The sequence below is a fragment of the Salmo salar genome, chromosome ssa15, assembly GCF_905237065.1.
Source record: "Salmo salar chromosome ssa15, Ssal_v3.1, whole genome shotgun sequence".
In the NCBI taxonomy this organism is placed as follows: domain Eukaryota; kingdom Metazoa; phylum Chordata; class Actinopteri; order Salmoniformes; family Salmonidae; genus Salmo; species Salmo salar.
The window spans coordinates 56,912,703-56,931,986 of record NC_059456.1 but is presented as its reverse complement, the minus strand read 5'-3'; the positions used below and the strand labels follow the sequence as shown (position 1 = coordinate 56,931,986).

The 19,284-nt window shown below is 42.8% G+C and overlaps 1 protein-coding gene across 1 annotated transcript in view; it reads right to left on the bottom strand.

Annotated features, from left to right (window-relative positions):
* LOC106571754 (utrophin) overlaps positions 1-19,284 on the bottom strand; it is a 190,756-nt gene that overhangs the window by 116,775 nt on the left and 54,697 nt on the right. The window contains exons 2-3 of the mRNA XM_014145173.2: positions 10,994-11,166; positions 7,979-8,135 (exon numbers count right to left, since the gene is read on the bottom strand). Of these exons, the coding sequence (XP_014000648.1) occupies positions 7,979-8,135; positions 10,994-11,166 (330 nt within the window). The remainder of the gene's footprint in view (positions 1-7,978; positions 8,136-10,993; positions 11,167-19,284) is intronic.

The following is a 19,284-nucleotide window of genomic DNA, read 5'->3' as shown; positions in this document are numbered from 1 at the left end:
AGTCCACAAAACATATTGCATGTAACAAACAGTTACATGACCTACATCATGGTCAAGCAAGGTAATGTTTACGACATTTTTGGACTACTAAACAACTAATTAGAACCACGTAGAGTTACCGCAAGATGCAAAGAAAACAGGAGCTGCCTTCACTACTCCAGCACCATTTCTACTTCAACATCATCTAATCACCTATGCTTAGTCTAATATGGTGACAACTAAAAGAAACCAAAAACGATTTAGTCCAATCAACGTAAGCTAAATATGATGTGGCTGTCCATGGTACTGATTTCTCTGTGTGTGTGCGCACAAGTAGGAAAAACATGTTGACTCACCCTACTCATAGAGAAACGCCAATGCCATCCTCCTCTTTCAAGTTGCCTAAACAGTCTATGACTCTGTCATACAGCACATGCTTTTAGTTTATTTTGGCCTAGGCTACCTGGTTAAAATGTTTGTTCGCTAGACTAACTTCCTTTCTTGGGCATCGATGTGCCTGGCCAGCTAGTAAACATTAGCATACTACATCAAGCTACGAATTGAACTTCCATCCTCTCAGGCCAGGGGCATAATGTATGAATTAATGGTTGGATCAGAATCGCCGTTATAATCATTGGTGAGTACTGCAAATTAAGTAAAACCACAAGTCCAAATCTCCATCCATGCTCGGCCATGGAAACCCATTTCATGAAGCTCCCGACGAACAGTTATTGTACTGACATTGCTTCCAGAGGCAGTTTGGAACTCGGTAGTGAGAAGATTTTACGCGATTCAGCATTCGACGGTCTCTTTCTGTGAGCTTGTGTGGCCTACCACTTCGCAGCCGATTTTTTTTTTCTTGGTACATTTTATGGGGAAGCCTGGCATCTATGAACACACACCAATGCACATTAGTGAACTCAAGCAACAATGTCATTTTCATCAAAATGATAGATACTGCAAGGACCATCTTTATCTCTAAATGTCCAAGTGCCTCAGTAGAAGTGCCTGTATTGGAATCATAGTTTTCATCTCCCAGTATCATCAACGTTGTAAACTCTATGTGAACCCTATTTTCCCCACTGTTCAGATTCCTATGGCAGCCTATCCACCACAAAACTACCATCTCCATATCAAACAAGTAAAAAACTAAAATGTCACTTTATTCAACCCCGCCTTTCATTCTAAAACAAGACATTTTCCATTCAAAGGAACGGGCGTCTAGACGCACACATACTCTTACACACGCACTATACTGAGATGGGGTCTCTCCTCATCCCAGCACTGTAAACAATAATCTCAACATCTATTCAGGTGACGGCAGCAATTCAGAATGTCCTCCCTATCTAACCTTCTCTCATCGAAAGAGACAACAAGAGATCGAGAAGTATGAGAGAGAAAGAGGGAGATAGCAGGAGCAGCGATTGAAGGAGGGAAAGGCGGGTCAAATGAGATTTCCCTGAGGTCATGGTGAAATTAAATGAGCGATTTAGAATAAAGCGAGGCATTCACCCAGCACTGTTCACAGCAGCCTGCAGGCTTCATCAGAGGACTCACTAATACCAAATGATATCACCCACACATTCTCTCTATCATACTCTCACCCTCTTTCTCACACACACACGCACTCTGTCTTTTTGTGTTCTATTTCACTAACTCGAAGTCACTCTACCATCCACTCCACAATCCTCTCTCTTTCTCTCCCCCGCATCCTCCCTTCACACACACACACACACACACACACACACACACACACACACACACACACACACACACACACACACACACACACACACACACACACACACACAAACTAACATGTGTGCCAAAACATCCACTCCAAGGGACGAGATGAAGAAGGGGAAAGCAGGACTACATGTACCAGAGTAATTATTCTTGTTTTGATATAGCAGCCAGAACCCCAGGGGGCCTCTGATGCCTATCGGGCTGTGTGATTGCTTTGTGAGAGGACGATGTCAGAGGGAAATAAAGAGGAACTACATTATATTGTTATCACATTTCAGGTAAGACCCAGATGCAGACAATGTCAAAGTAACAACAGTTTATTAATCGATCAGTGGCAGGCAAAAGACAGGTCCAGGGCAGCCAGAGGTCAGTAATTCAGATAGGTGGGGCAAAGGTACAGAACCGCAGGCAGGCTCAGGGTCAGGGCAGGCAGAACGGTCAACACCGGCAAAACCAGGAAACAGGCACAATCGAGAGACAGGAGCAGAGGGGAAACTGCTGGTAGGCTTGACGAAACAAAACGAACTGGCAACAGACAAACAGAGAACACAGGTATAAATACACAGGGGATAATGGGGAAGATGGGCGACACCTGGAAGGGGGTGGAGACAATCACAAAGACAGGTGAAACAGATCACGGTGTGACAATTGTGAGCCTTGCTGTTTTTATAAAGGCTTATGGTTTATTCAGACAGGACGAGATGATGAAGACAGAGTAGCGGGATTTCCGGTGGCTCCATTTGTCACGCAACACCGGCCCAAGTCCATTGAAGAGATTATGACAGCATGCTGGGTTGAGTGTTGTAGTAGGATTGTCATGCCCTGACCTTAGAGAGATGTTTTATTTCCTCTAGTTTGGTTAGGTCAGGGTGTGATGTGGGGTGGGCAATCTAGGTTTTGTATTTCTTTGTGTTTGTCTCTGATTGGGAATCATACTTAGGCAGCCCTTTTTTCCCTCCTTCGGTTGTGGGATCTTGTTTTTTTACAGCTCAGTAAAGCCTGCAGAACGTGACATTCATTTTCCTTGTTTGTTGTTTTGATTTAGTGTTCTGAGTTATAATAAACATTAATCATGAGCACTTACCACGCTGCACCTTGGTCCACAAAATCGTCACAAGGATACTTTTCTTAACAGACATATGGAAATACTTACAACAAGGAAACATTAACAGTTATATTTGAGTATACTTCATGTCATAAATCAGATTTTAGATTATATATTTTCTTCATAATAATATTTATTATTTTTACTTTGGCAGAGTTGAGAAAGTAAATGAAATTAGGGAAGACAAGGACATTGAGAGGCAGAGGTGATTCATGTGCCTTTATATAAATAGAATAGAGGGAAATTGAAAGGGTGTTGGCATTGGCAGTGGGTATAAATATAGCCGCGTCTTCAAATATCTTCCTGTCGAAATATTGAATTATGTTATATTATGCAAATGTCCCCTATGGTGGACAGAACACGTTACTACTACACTACACAGACGGAACATTTTCACCACACAATAATAACAGGAAATACACACTTTTTTAAACCTCAGATTGGTGATGATACTATAAAAGTTTAAAGTCATCACGATTACTCAAAATCGATTGCTTAAAACAGATCAATATATCTGGTTTAGTACCAGTGTTTTTGTCATATACGACTGTTTGTGGCAGATCTTTGAACGCTGCTGTCATTTTCCAGACCATGGTGGCAAAAAATGTTTTGTCTGGCCTCAATACCACACACATATTTGAAGCTCAAACTATCACTCAAATGAAAGACAACTCCTGTTGCTATTTAGAAATCGATGTGGGAATTCGATTTGTTGAAATTATATAGTCAAAAAAGTGTAATTTCCTTTTTCCGTACAGGCCATCTACCGTAAACATCTCCCCACAGAGATATGAGTTGATAAATGGCTACTACAGGTTCTCATCTAGTAGTATACCCAAGTTATTTGAGGTTTGTCTGTTAGAAGAGTGCAAACGGTACATGTTGCCACAATTATTGTCCTAGATCCATTGATGTAAATACAATATTGATGTGAGTGATACATTTGTGCTCGCTATTGATTAAAGTAGAACAAGCTAATACATTTCAGTGTAGAGTGACCGCTTGGTAAATATTGGTAACAGTTTTTTAGGTATTAATACAAGTAGTCTGAACACAAGTATTACACATGTGTTGGGAGTCATTTTTATGTCTTGGTCTTCAACATATCACATATTTCAGCATATTGATATGAATTTGGACATTTAAAACCAGTGTTTGATATTTGGCTATAAATCAAAAAACCATGACAGCAGGAAGCAGCAACAGCATGAGTTTCAACTTATGTTTTAGGAATATAAATGGTTGTTTTAACATAATTGTTTTACAGAATTCTACTTAATCAGGTAAAAACTATTGAATGATTTCTTGATTTTGATGATATTACTGAAATCGTGAAAATGGGTTTGTCTTGCCTACTTATGGACAGGGCCTTGAGGAAAAACACTCAAAGTAGAAAACAACCATTAAAACACAAGCTGATGCATCCCCTTTCAAGAGGAAATAAAACAACTTTCCTCAATTGCCTGGATGAGATAAGAGATTACGATCTGTCTGAGGAGGAGAAAATAGGGAAACAAGATGCATGAAAGGCAAAGAGGTTGACACAGTCTTCTGTTTACTTCTCTCCTCCCTGATACAGTGGTTGCAGTATTGGTTTTGGCACTAACAGTAACAGAGTTGTGACTCTTCAGAAAAACGTTTTCTTCAACTAAGAGCAGAATAAGTGGTGCTACAGTGACAAAAATTCCACCAGGATGACATTTTTTCAATGCACTGTAAGCCTGGAGTGTATCTTGTAGCTGTGAGACGTGAACTTGACTGTGTGTTGTGTACAAAACAGCAGAGAAGACGGTCTTATCGGCCTCTACCCTGTGCTGATGAGGAGATGATAGCATTACAACACAGTAGAGAGGAGAGAAGGCTATTTTCAGACCTCCATGAATCTGGCCTCTCCTCCCTTTTACTTTCCCTCAAAATATCTCTCTTTCCCCCTCTCCTCAAGGCAGTCAGTGTGAATTGAAGCAGAATCATGCTAACTCTGGAAGACATAGCTGATAGGATTGGAACCTGGTCTGGTCGTCTGCTGCAATAGCCAATCCGTGACAATGACTGATGAGTTGTGCATTCTGAGATGCCGTTCTGCACACCACTGTTGTACTGTGCTGTTATTTGATTTGTTTGTGGCCCGCCTGTTAGCTTGCACGATTCTTGCCGTTCTCCTTCGACCTCTCATCAACGAGCTGTTTTCACCACAGAACTGTCCATTCTAATGTTCAATCAAACAGTAACTGAATGCCTTGATGCCTGTCTGCCTGCTTTACATAGCAGGCCATGGCCACATGACTTGCTGTCTGTAGGAACTCCCGAGCGGGACAGCAGTCTAAGGCACTGCATCTCAGTGCTAGAGGCGTCACTACAGACACCCTGGTTCAAATCCAGGCTGTATCACAACCGGCCATGATTGGGAGTCCCATAGGCTGGCGCACAATTGGCCCAGTGTCATCCGGGTTTGGCCGGTGTAGGCCGTCATTGCAAATAAGAATTTGTTCTTAATTGACTTGCCTAGTTAAAAAAATATATAAAAAGGAGCAAACCATGTTTGTGAATGGGGTGGTGTATCTAATGAACTGCCAACTCAGCGTAGTTTCTCATCACATTGTTTATGCTGTATTGAAGGTATCACCTGTGTTAGGGCCAGCACACCTACAATGTAAACTGCTTCCCACAGAGGCTCTGGGCACTAAAATAAATAAGATAGACATCTTCAAGGCAGTTTCATCCAAACGAAGGTTACTTCTCTACCTCTGGCCTTGCCCCCTCAAAAGTCAGAAAAATCCCCTACAACCCAATAAGACAATACATTTGAGACTTGGCTTTGCTAAGTAAACAAAATGAAAGCCAACCAACAGAATAAAGGACTTTAAAGTTCACCAGGCTCAATTCAGATACATAGGAATCCCTCAACACTAGAAGTTTCTAAAGTTAAATAAGGAGAAACAAATTAAAAGTTAAGTCATCAATGATAGGTAATTATTCACAGAAGTTCAAAGTCAGAAAGTCTCTCTCTGTTCCCTCTGTTTCACTCTCTCTCTCTCTGGTTCTTTCTCTCTCTCTTTCTCCCTCTGAGGGAGATAAGGTTGTGGCAACGCAGCAGTTTAATTTCATTTTACTTTACAACCTGCCCATCCAGGTACAAATCGTGCTAATCAATCACACAGACAGTGTGATTAAACCACCTTAGCGTAGCTATTCAGATTATATTAGCTTCAACTTTGGCTTCCATAGCTTAACATAGGCTGTGTAAAAATGTTAGTTTGGCTTAGCCTCTCAACTGAACAATAATATTAGCATAATGAGGACAACAACACTCTCGAAACTTAAGCCTCCACAAACAGTGAGTTAATTAAACCCCCTTCAAAACCAGTAAATAGCAGACACACACTCCTAATCACTCCTTTTAATTATATACTTCACTCAGTTTTAATTATATACATACATACAACATATTGTTGTAGCTTCTCCCCACACTGAGAAGAAAATGACAACTGTTGCAGGGAGATAAAAGTAGAGAGTGATTAAAAAAAGGCCACAAGTGCTCTCTTCTCGTCCCTCTCTCTCCCCCTACGCCTCTCTCTCCCGCTCTAAAATCGGTTAATTTAATAAAGCTGATTGATGAGTTTAATCAGTGAGACGCTTACACAGGGCTTTTATTGGATAATTGAATGTGTGATTAATAAAAGCTATTATCAGCAGACAAAAACACAGACACAATCGACACACTCACTGGAGGAGAAGAGCACTGTCGGGCAACATCCGCCCCGGAATAACAAAATGTCTTCCTTTTCCACCCTTTCATTTGTTTACATTAATCTATATGTACTGTAAACAACTGGCTGTATTCATAAAAACAGAGGAGAAATTATGTTGTTGACTTGGTGATATAAGGATTGATATGCCCCAATAAAAATGCAATGGTTCTATCGTTCTCTTTGACTGATTCCGAAAATGTCTCTTTACTCCCTCCTGAGCTCTTCATCTCAATCTCGCCACCTCCTCCTCTGCTTCTTCGCCTGTCTCTCCATTAACATCCTCCTTCTCTCGCTCTCCTCTCTCACTTCTTCTCCATCGCTCTTTCTGTCTCCTTGATTTCTCAGACCGTCATTTCATCATCCTTTTCTTCCTCTCCTTTCCACTCTGCTCCAGCCCTCCTATGTCTTCCTCGTTATTCATGGGAGTGGCTTAGCTTACTTCTTTCCCTCTTTCCTTTCTTCCTTCCTTCCTTCCTTCCTTCCTTCCTTCCTTCCTTCCGGACATTTTCCTGTACCTTCCTAAGCCTCCATTCAGACCTCCAATTTCCATATACCCATGCATTTACTGTATGTATAGTACACTAAAATATAAAAGCAACATGTAAAGTGTTGGTCCCATGTTTCATGAGCTGAAATAAAAGATCACACTAATGTTCCATATGCACTAAAAGCTTCCTTCTCTCATATTTTGAGCACAAATTTGTTTACATCCCTGTTAGTGAGATTTTCTCCTTTGCCAAGATAATCATTCTCCTGACAGGTGTGGCATATCAAGAAGCATTGTGCTGGGACAATAAAAGGCTACTCTAAAATGTACAGTTTTGCCACACAACACAATGTTACAGATGTCTCAAGTTTTGAGGGAGCGTGCAATTGGCATGGTAACTTCAGGAATGTTCACCAGAGCTGCTGCCAGATAATTGAATGTTGATTTCTCTACCATAAGACGCCTCTAACATCGTTTTAGAGAATTTGGCAGTACGTCATGTGGGCGAGCGGTTTGCTGATGTCAACGTTGTGAACAGAGTGCCCCATGGTGGCAGTGGGGTTATGGTATGGGCAGGCATGAGCTACGGACAACGAACACAATTTCATTTTATTGATGGCAATTTGAATGCACAGAAATACCGTGATGAGATCCTGAGGCCCATTGTTGTGCCATTCATCCGCCGCCATCACCTCATGTTTCAGCATGATGATGCACAGCCCCATGTCGCAAGGATCTGTACACAATTCCTGGTAGCAGGCATGGTAATGACTGTGCAAAAGTTGTGTTACGGTACTGACCATACAGTGTCTGTGTTACGGTAAGGATGGAGCAGTGGTTGTGTTACGGTACTGATTGTACAGTGGCTGTGTTACGGTAAGGATGGAGCAGTGGTTGTGTTATGGTACTGACCTTGCAGTGGTTGTGCTGCTGCAGCAGGGTGGGGACATCTCCTCCTATGGGCATCTGTTTGGCCAGTTCCTTCTCCTTCAGACAGATCCACCTCCACAGCTCCTCCAGCAGGCTCTGAAGACGACTCCAACGCTCCGCACTCGCCTCCAGGTGAGCCCTGGAAACAAATGGCCATAACATGGTTAAAATATGGTTAAAACACAGTTACAACCCAGGTAAAATATGTTATAACCTGGTCATAACATGGTTAAAACACAGTTATAACCCAGGTAAAATATGTTCACAATATGGTTATAACCTGGTCGAAACATGGTTACAAGAATGTTATGACATGGTCAGGTCCATCTCCATGTAAAAAGTAAGTTGCACAAGTCTTGGATTGGCGAGTGTGTGCCATAACGACGCAGAGGAGCAGGAGCCTCCTATCTCCTGGGTTCTGTAGCCTGAGGCACAAGTATAGCCCCTGGACAGAACTCTAGTCTATCGCCTGGCCTTACCCCCAATCTATCTCCTTAATGCTGAGTAAGCAAGTAGAGAAGCACCGGGTGCCATTTTTTAAGTCTTTACATGGCAACACACAAACCTCAAGACCTCTAAGTTCGTATCTCCATATAAGCAGAAGGTTAAACCAGCCATACAAGTCCTAGTGGGTACTACAACAGAATAAAATGGTTAGACCATGGCTAGACTGGTGAGGTTGGGGTGGATTGGTGTGTCAACCATTACAGTTGGCCGCATTTCAAAGTAGCAAGTTTGCTGGATATCTCTTGTCCAACATCTTGAAGCATTAAGACCTGGAGACAAGTGAGCATTAGAGGGAAAATCTACTCTCTCTGGAGGGCAGCCAAAACCACTTATATTGGAGTGTATTTGGGTTGGTGCATTGTGTGCATCAAAGTGTGTGCATATCGAGCATAATGTGTATTATTATTTAATGTGTGTGTTCTTAAATGTTTTGTTTTGACATCCTCTGCTCACCATAATGGGTCTGACCATTAGTTTCATAGCAGCTACTCATTATTATTATGTACAGTAATTAAGACATAATGTGCTCTAAATAATACACCCATTGCAGCAAACACACCCATGCGCTCGCATGCACAGGCACAGTGCATGCACGAACACAGCACACACACGCGCACAACCTGCTGACAGCTCAGCCTTGCCTCCATCCTATGGAAATACACAGAGTTATATGGTTTATAGGGAATAATAGTGCTCTTATGAATATGCTGTTACTTTCTATCTTTATGGAACTTTGCAGTGTTTCTGCCTTATTTCACTCCATCTGTGTCTCTTTTGCCCTCTAGTAGTAGTTGAGGCTTCCAGGCTGTGATGTGTTGATCTTCACCTGCTCCTACCTTCTCCTCTCATAACATATTTTACCCTCACTCTGCATCTATCTCTTGATCTATTGTTTTCTAGTACGTTGTAACCTTCCTGCACTATTCCTCACATATTACTTATCTCCTTTGCTCACCACACCTTCTCTTCCCCTTCACAACCTTTGCTCCTATCAACATCTCCATCTTGCCCCTGCCACCTTCACTCTCTCCCTCCATCTCTCTTTCACTCTATGAATATCTTTCACTCTCTCCATCTCTCTCTTTATTTATGCCAAGGTTGTGGTCGCTCCTCCACTGTTCAGGTCCTGAAGAGTTCTGTGACACCATCTTGGTTCCAACTCTCACCGGAGGCAAGTGAAGCATACATGCTCTAGTTACAGTTTATTGAATGGTTTAATCAACAAACAAGTCAGAATGGTTATGACATACAGTCCCTGTTTTAGAACACCTACTCATTCAAGGGTTTTTCTTAGTTTTTCTTTATTTTTACAAGTACCTCAAAAATGCTATAACTTCAATTTCCTTTGATGATCAAGAAGAAGAGACTTGCTTGGGCCAAGAAACATGCGCAATGGACATTAGACCGACGGAAATACGTCCTTTGGTCTGGAGTACAAATTGGAGATTTTTGGTTCCAACCGCCGTGTCATTGTGAGACGTGGCGTGGTGAGCAGATGATCTCCGCATGTGTGGTTCCCACCGTAAAGCATGGAGGAGGAGGTGTTATGGTGTGGGGGTGCTTTGCTGGTGACACTGTCTGTGATTTATTTAGAATTCAAGGCACACTTAACCAGCATGGCTACCACAGCATTCTGCAGTGATACGCCATCCCATCTGGTTTGGGCTTAGTGGGACTATCATTTGTTTTTCAACCGGACAATGACCCAACACACGTTCAGGCTATGTAAGGGCAATTTGACCAAGAAGGAGAGTGATGGAGTGCTGTATCAGATGACCTGGCCTCCACAATCACCCGATCTCAACCAAATTGAGATGGCTTGGGATGAGTCGGAGCGCCGAGTGAGGGAAAAGCAGCCAAATTAAATTGTAACGTGCACAATTTCAGTTTCTATCGCCTATTCATCCATTTACATCATTCATTCAGTGAGGAGAGAAACACATTAGTGCCTGGCTGGTTACCAACGTCCTACAGAGCATTTGTCTTGGCCCGTTAAGGTAGGAATAGGTGTGTAAAAACCAGTTAAACAGGCTTGAAATGCTTTTCTGTTTGTGATTAAAAGATTCTGACAACTGAGCAATGTAAAATAAAAATATTTAGGAAAAGTCAGGGAAGGAGCAGGACGTTTGTTCGTTTTTTGGCAGATTTTTCCCCTATGGCAGTTCTAGTGTTAAATACTTATTTTCTGTGTATTGGAGTATTTTCAAATAATGTGGCCCGAATCAACTACTTCTATTGCAAGTATTTGAAAGAATTTTTTGTATAATTTCCTATAAATAGCCTATTTAAAAATATATTCAAATATTCAACTACTTGTCTTTTCAACAAAACAAAAACATCTGAACACTTACTACGAAATGTATGTAAAAGTAATTGAGAAATAGTATTTCAACCCAGGTCTGTACAGTACTGACCATATGTTATCAGTATATTACAGTAATGACCGTATTATGTTAGCAAAGATGTGTTGTTTAGTATTATGGGACTGACCGTATGTTGGCAGATTTGGTCTTGAGGTCGCTCCAGCGCTGGTTCATGTCGTCCAGTCTGTGCTGCAGAAACACTGCCTCCTCAGAGGTCCCCAGGGACGTGAACATCTTGGGCTTATTCCCGTCCACACTCTTATAGATATCATTATGGGCATCGATCTCTGCCTGGATATCCTACAGAGAAACAGAGAGAGGTTTGAGTTTGAACAAGTCTGTGTTAATTTTACAGTGTTACATAAAGTACAGAGCTTCAAAGCTGCACACATACAATTGAATAGTAAAATCAAATCAACAAAATACTGTGCTTGTCACTTTCTATAAGCTTTAAAATGGTGGGAATGGAGAGGGGTGAAGGAGAGAGAGAATGATGGAGAGAGAGCCGTATGAGTGTGCTAGCTGGTCATGCGAGTGTGGAGGGACAGCTAGAGAAGCAAAGAGGGCAGAGCAGTTTAAACATCTTTCAAATGTACTCTACCTACTCAGGATTCTTGGAAAATAAACGCATTCCAAACTCCTCTGCCTCCCAATAGACAACCAATTCATTCGAAACCCCCTCCACACCCTAACCAAGCATTGTGGGTTTCCATACTAATACTAATACTCTACTAATTAGCTGGTTGATAAACTGAATCAGGTTATTTACAACTGGGGTTGGAGTGAAAACCTACAGGAGGGTAGCTCTCTAGGAACAAGGTTAGAGAGCCTTGTCCTAGGGTCTAGGTTAAAAATAACACAGGTTAAGAAAATGTAATAACTCCATGCAGAACCGTTCGAAAATAAACAAATTCATTGGAACAGCGGCAGACTACTCTCAACTAGCCTAGTGTAAGGAGGAAGTCAGTTATTTTCACAAGAGATAAAAGTGAATGGCCCTACTATGAATCTCTCGCTCTCTCTCGACATCACAGTAAATTATCTCCCCACCACAAATCAAATGACTAAAGGTCATAATGAGAAATAATTCAGAGTGTGTGTGAGATAGAACGAGAGAGAAATAAAGAGAGAGACGTTGTGCCAGTGAGTCAGTTGGATGTGTTCCAGCTCATTCCCAAAGTGATTTTCCTCTAACAATTTTCTTCCAGGCGAAGTTGCTGCCGAGGTGATTCTTGGATTACACACACACACACACACACACACACACACACACACACACACACACACACACACACACACACACACACACACACACACACACACACACACACACACACACACACACTAGTGCAATGAAATAGCCTTATCATTGAGTGGTGGCAAAGGTGACACGTGCACATGCATACTCAAACATATTTGTGGCATCAAATAGTCTAGTCATTGAGTGCTGCCACCATGAATGGCTACTTTGAGAGAAGGACGAAATATGAAGAGAGAGAAAAGCATGTTTCTTAGGTTCTCATGTGGGATAAACACACACCTTCAAGCTTTATTCTTACAAGGACACTGTAGATGAGGGTCACATATGTTTGCAATTTCAGCAGTGAGGGGACACACACATACACACACACACACACACACACACACACACACACACACACACACACACACACACACACACACACACACACACACACACACACACACACACACAGAGCCATTCCTCTAGACATTCCATGGCTGAACCGCTACTTGAAAAACGATTCAATACCTCCACTGTGTTTAGGATTAGATGAACCATATCCAAATGATAGCTGTGGCACACACACACCCTCTACCAAAGCCATGTCTTTTCTTGCTCTTCAGAAACAGAGCAACAGCAGGAGCATAAGGATAGTGGATAATGGATTTGTCCCTGTCACACACCCATTAATGAATGGGAGATTGGCTGTCTGTGAGCAGATCAGACAGCAGACACTGTCCCCAGGAGGCCTAATGTTACACCTATTTTGGTTTGCAGAGGAACAAGGCATTAGAGCTGTAACTATCAGAGGAATGGCTGACTGACAAACACAGAGGTGAACACAAGCACACACAAAATAAACTAAAATAACTGTTGGACATCAACTAGCAGCTTTGGTAAACAAATACTGGACAGAAATGGCAAAACCTCTAGAAGACAAAAATAAAGCACTACAGTGTTCCAGACATCTGAGACCAGAGCACTTGAAGGAATCTCAGTCTCCCCATGCGTTCTGCTGCAGACTAGCTGTGCCCCATCCACGCTCTGGGCACTCTAATAAGGTTGCTACCGTGACAAAAGCTTTAATGAGTTCAGTAATAACTACTCATACTTCATAAACCTCAGACTCACTCAGATTGCCCCACTTTATATTTCACAGACAGAGAGGGGAGAGAGGGAGAGAGCGAGGGAGAGAAAAGAGGGAGACAGTAGATTTCAGCAGTATATAGATAGAAGAGAAGTGACCTTCTCTGGTTGACAGTAACAGGTGAGCTGACCGTCACGTGTTTGACTACAGAGACTACAGTGAAATAGTATGAGGCTGGGCTTTCATCTGTGGCATCAAAAAGAAACAACCTTTCCGATCAGTTTGTCCCAATAGGAGCTCAAATAGATGTCGAACATCTCAAATCTACCTCTTCAAATTTCCTGAGGAGCTCTTGCAAGCTGAAGTTCAAGCCAATCATCTTCAGCTCCAGGATGAGTCTCCTCCCCCTCCCCCCCACTTCTACATCGTCTCTGAGGTCACAGAGGGCAAAAGGCACAGAAGGGTCGCGGGGGTTAGGGTAGTCCTCCAGTGATTACGGTCAAACCCAGCTTTCAAAACAGGGTCAAGGTCAGTACTTGAAACGCAGTCAAATCCATTTCAAATATGGTCAAAAACAGTTCTCAAAATACAAATACAATTAAATCCAGCGCTCAAAACACAAATTCGGGCTATCCAACCCGGCGACATGCACACTTCACATACCCTTCGTCGCCGTTGTGTGTGTGTCAGTGTGTGTGTTCGCCCTGCTCGGCTACATGGTAGAAGCATCCTCCTCGATGGAACACAGGCTAAGAAGGGAGCCGTAGCTAGCCTGCTGTCATGCCTCAAGCCTGGGGTTAGATGTCCTGAGAGCTGGGCTGAGGCTGGGTAGGAGGCAGGAGGTGACAGGCAGTCTGAGGTGGTCTATAGGCTGGGGAAGAAGTCCTTGAGCTGGGGTAGAATTCCAGGGGTCAGGGTAGAGGTCTGGAGACTGGAGGGAACTATCCAAGTGCTGTCAAGAGAGGTTTGTAGACTGAGGTGGAAAGACTGAGGGGCTGAAGAAATGTTCAAGCTTTTCCTCTTATTCCTTCCCTTTTTCTCTCCCTTCCTCCACTGCTTCTCCGGTCACTAAGGAAGCGGTTTACACTCCAACCCAGGGTAGGGACGAGTGTTTGTTCTCAATTACTCAGATAAAAAAAACACTATCCATGCACACACACACACACACACACACACACACACACACACACACACACACACACACACACACACACACACACACACACACACACACACACACACACACACACACACACACAGGTGAAAGGAGGCAACACAAAGAGGCACATGGTCTTCCGACCTCTCATTCCTCTCTTACTAAGGTAACGCTAACACACTGCAGAGGAAACACAAACACACATCAGAACTCTCACACTGTGTGAGAGAAACAGAGGCATGCAGTCTTAGCCCTACTACTAGCCCCCTGTCCCAGCCTGGACTCCCTCTCACACCCTTCTATTCACAGCCAAGGCAGGGCCAGTTAGTGAAAGAATGTCTCCTTCTCCTCTGGAGCCCCAGGCCACGTGACCAAGGATTGAAGCACCTGATCAGAATTACGATCCTGGAGAGAGAGTCTGGCAAGCTGGTTTCTATTTCATGGAGCTCTGCAGAGAAGTTCCTGTCCACTGCAGATCTCCTTGCAGAGTGTTAATGGGAGCAGTTGTTCTTCCTCTTCTCTCTTCCTCTTTCACACTGCTTTGAGGAACCTTTGAGTAGAGTACCAACTATATTTCTTCCTCAGCGTTTTTTTTTTGTACCTCCGAGCTGGTATCCCTGTCTTCCTCTCCGGGTCTCTTTCTCTCCCTCACTCCGGCCAGTGGCTTAGGTCTTTCCAGCAGCTGTTTATTATTTTAATTAGCAACCTCTCTTTCTACACCTCCTCCTCTTCCCTCTCCCTCTTTTCAGGTCATGCTCCGTTCGCTAAACTAACTCAGCACCCATCCACTTCCTGAGGCCTCTACTGGCACAGAAAGAGAGTGGGGGACAGAGGTAGCAGAGGTAACAAGTGGACAGAAAGTTAGGATGATAAATGCCCGGAGAGAGGGGGAAGAGGAAGTGGAAAATAGAGAGTGTTGTGAAAAGAGAGAAAGAAGGGAGAGAAAGAAAAGAGGTGGCAGAGGGCCAAGTAATGCAGCACTTTACTAGCAGAACTTTCTACCTGTCAGAGTCAGGGATGGTGAAAACATGTGGCTCTCACGTGAATGGAGAGAAGGAAAAAGATAAAAAAAGGGGCTGGGGGTTAATAGGCCCATGAGGAGGTTTGGGGGTTTTAGCTTTGACACTAAAACCATACGGATACGTTAAGTCTATTTGCCTCTGTGTGGGTAGGCCTACATACAAAGGCAGAGTCAACAGCAGGACAGACGTATTGTGTGCATCTCACAAACAGATTGGCTACCAATGGGGAGAAAGAAATAAGAATGATACAATGTAGAATATTCATAAGACTATGAAGTGTGCTTCACCTCATCAAAATATTGATATGCATTTTTCCCCTGTGCGGCACTTCTGATGAGGCACTATGTATGCAGAAATGAATATGAGCTGTGTGTGTTTTTGACAAGCAAGTCCAAGTTGATTAACCAACGGGAAATGAGCAAGTCCAACATGTGAGCGAGACAAATTCAACAACAACTGCTGTTTCCCTGGAGTTTGATGCACATCATGTCTGTAAGTGACAAGGAAATAAAAACACAACACAGAGGAATAAACACAGACACAGGCAAACAAGGACACACACATCCATTACTAAACATTACTACAGCTAAGAGGGATTAGGACCATTACAGAGGTAAGATGTAGAGCTATTAACCCTCAGACTGGGAGAGAAAAAGAGAAATTAAGAAAGAAAGCGAGAGAAAAACTGAAATAGAGCGAGCGAAAGACAGAAAATAGAAAGAAAGACAGAAAAAAGAAAGAGTGAGAAGAGAGACATAAAGAGAGACGAGATGGAAAAAGAGAGACAAAGTGAGAGAGAAAAGAGAGAAAATGAAAGGGAGGGGGAGGCCATACTGTGTGGCTTAAAGGACTGAGGCACATCTGCCTGTAATTCCCTGGCTGGACCATAGAGGAACGGAGGGCTGAGGAACGTCAACGGGAATCTGATCCGCACCCACTAAAATCCTGCGAACTACAGCCCACGGAGGAGAGGAAAGAGTGAGAGAGAAGAAGCGAGAGAGTGGATAGACATAGAAAGATGTAATGTAGAGAGCTTAGGGAGAGGACACTTAAAGGACTTATCTAAACACTTGCTCTCACTGAGGGGATAAAGGACAGGGGAGCATAGAATAGACACAAAAGCATAAACGCGTATTCGCGTGCACACACACGCATACACACCTGGCCCCTGTAAAGTAGCTTTTGCCCTCTGATGGGATCGAACCTAAATCAATATCAATGAGGTGCAATGACCTAGGTGGTATCTATCAACAGAAGAGAGGGAGAGAGAGAAAGAGAGAAATACACTGCTGGCTTATCCTGTATGCGTGAGGGAGGAGAGAGTTCGAGAATGTGAAGGAGGAGAGAACGGGAGGGAGCTGAGTTTGTCTCACCCTGTGACTGTAACATGCTAACCAGACTGTTCTCGCGTGTGCGTGCGCCATCATGCGCATGTTGATTTTGTCCACCCTCACCAGATGCGATCAGGACACCCAGGTTGAAATATCAAAACGAACTCTGAACCAACCATATTCATTTGGGGACAGGTCGAAAAGCATTAAGCATTTATGGCAATTTAGCTAGCTAGCTTGCTGTTTCTAGCTAATTTGTCCTGGGATATAAACATTGGGTTGTTATTTTACCTGAAATGCACAAGGTCCTTTACTCAGACAATTAATCCACAGATAAAGGGTAAACCGAGTGCATTTAGAGTAATCTCTCCTCCTTCAGGATTCTTCTTCTTCTCTGGACTTTATATGGCGGTTGGCAGCCAACTTTAAGGTGCATTACCAACTGGATTGGAGTGTGGACCTCAGTTCATCTTTCAATCACCCACGTGGGTATATGCTCTTAAAAACCAATGAGGAGATGGGACAGGCGGGACTTGCAGCGCGTCAAGCGTCACAAATAGAATCAAGTTCTATTTTAGCGTCTGGCTACGCAGCAGACGTTCGTTGGTGCGCGCGAGCAGAGTTTGAGTTTAAGTTTGAGTTTATTTTATTTTTTACAGGGACAGTGCACATTAATCAACGTTTCAGTAAAAGTGCCGGTTTTAGCCAGCCGGCTAATTTTCAACCGCAGTCCCTGGGCAGGTTATTAAAAACAATTACAATATAGACAATCATTGAACAGTGAGCACACGCAGAGTAACATAGGACAAGCAAGACATAGCATACAGACAGAGCAACATAGGACAAGCAAGATGTAGCATACAGACAGAGCAACATAGAACAAAAAGCAACAAGACAAAATCCATAAAAACAACAAAGTGTTTCCACACCTCACAAGCTACAGACAACAAACAACATGGAAAGCGGCAATACACAGCTAGGGATAATGTTCACAAGTCTGATTGACCTTTAGCCATGTCTTCATGCATTTTGTGAAAGTGTGATATGTGGTGCAGTTATGTGTGTCTGATGGCAGTGTATTCCAGACATGGGAAGCTCTCACAGAGAAAGCAGATTTACTAAAGGTGCTTTTCCTTAAGGGAACTATACAGTCACCTCTCATGGCAGACCTTGTGGATCTGCTGCCATATGTTTGGGTTTTCTGTTTTACAAAAATACTGAGTGGAGGGGGAGCTAGGCCATTTAGGATCTTGAATACAAGACATGCGTCGGTGTATTGCACAAGATTTTCCCAACTCAGGAGCTCATGCTTTCTGAGGATGTAACAGTGATGATGGCTATTGGGCTTTCTATCGAGCACTTTGAGAGCCTGTTTGTAGACAGACTGAATAGGTTTTAATGTTGTATAGCAAGCTTGGGTCCAACTAGTCAAGCAGTATGTTAAGTGGGGGAGTATCATCGATTTGAAATATAGTTTTGCTACCTCTGTGGTCAAACAATTTTGTATAAATCGGAAATTAGCTAGGTTGAATTTGGTTATTTAAATTACCTTTTTCACATGCTTTTTAAAAGAGAGGTTGGAATCAAGTATGAGAGTGGGTGCAATGATTGAATAACATGTATGTGTACATTTATTTTGCAATGCTCGCTCATGCGACGTGGGCAGTGTGGTCAGCATGTAAGTAGACAAGGAGCCAGAGTAGAGCTATGAGCTAAAACAGCCCAGTATCCGTTACTGCAGGGACAACAAACACTAGCTATCCTGTGTGGACTGTAAAATACTGCTTTAACAGAAACCACACAAATACCTTTTAGCGATTGATGTGGCCACTAAGTATTTGTCCAAGTTACGTGTTTTACTTCCTTACAGATCTACGTTGAAAAATGGCCAGAAGCTTAAAAAATGCATGTAGCTTCACTTAACAAGGTATTTAGAGGACACACAACAGGATATACAGACCCCCTCCCAGATGTAAGATGAACTTAAGTTGAGAAAAATAACAATGTTTCTAATGTGTGGGTTGGGTGTATAGGAATGTATAGTGTTCTCTCTTCAGACTGGGAGAGCATCCACTACTGTGTCACAACAAACAGTATTATTCACATTGTTTTATCATTAAGTTAGGTTATTCTGTATGCACAGATTAACCTAACAAAGTTTTTACAGTGTAAAGAGAGTAATGTGATATTCTTAAGGCATCCATAAGTCAAACTTTGGTCACCTATCTCTCTAATGTGTATCATGTCTGTTTAGCATATCATTATTTCTCACTTTCAACCTTTTTGCTCTCTGACCTAGATAACTTTGTCTCTCTCTCTTAATCTCGTCATTCCCTCTCTTTTTTCATTTCTCACCTTCTAATGTCTCTGATGCACACACACACACACACACACACACACACACACACACACACACACACACACACACACACACACACACACACACACACACACACACACACACACACACACACACACACACACACACACACACACACACACACAGCTGAGGACCTCAAAAACAAACTGTACTGTATTCAGTGCAAAGGCAGTTAAGGAACTCTTTCACTACCATAATA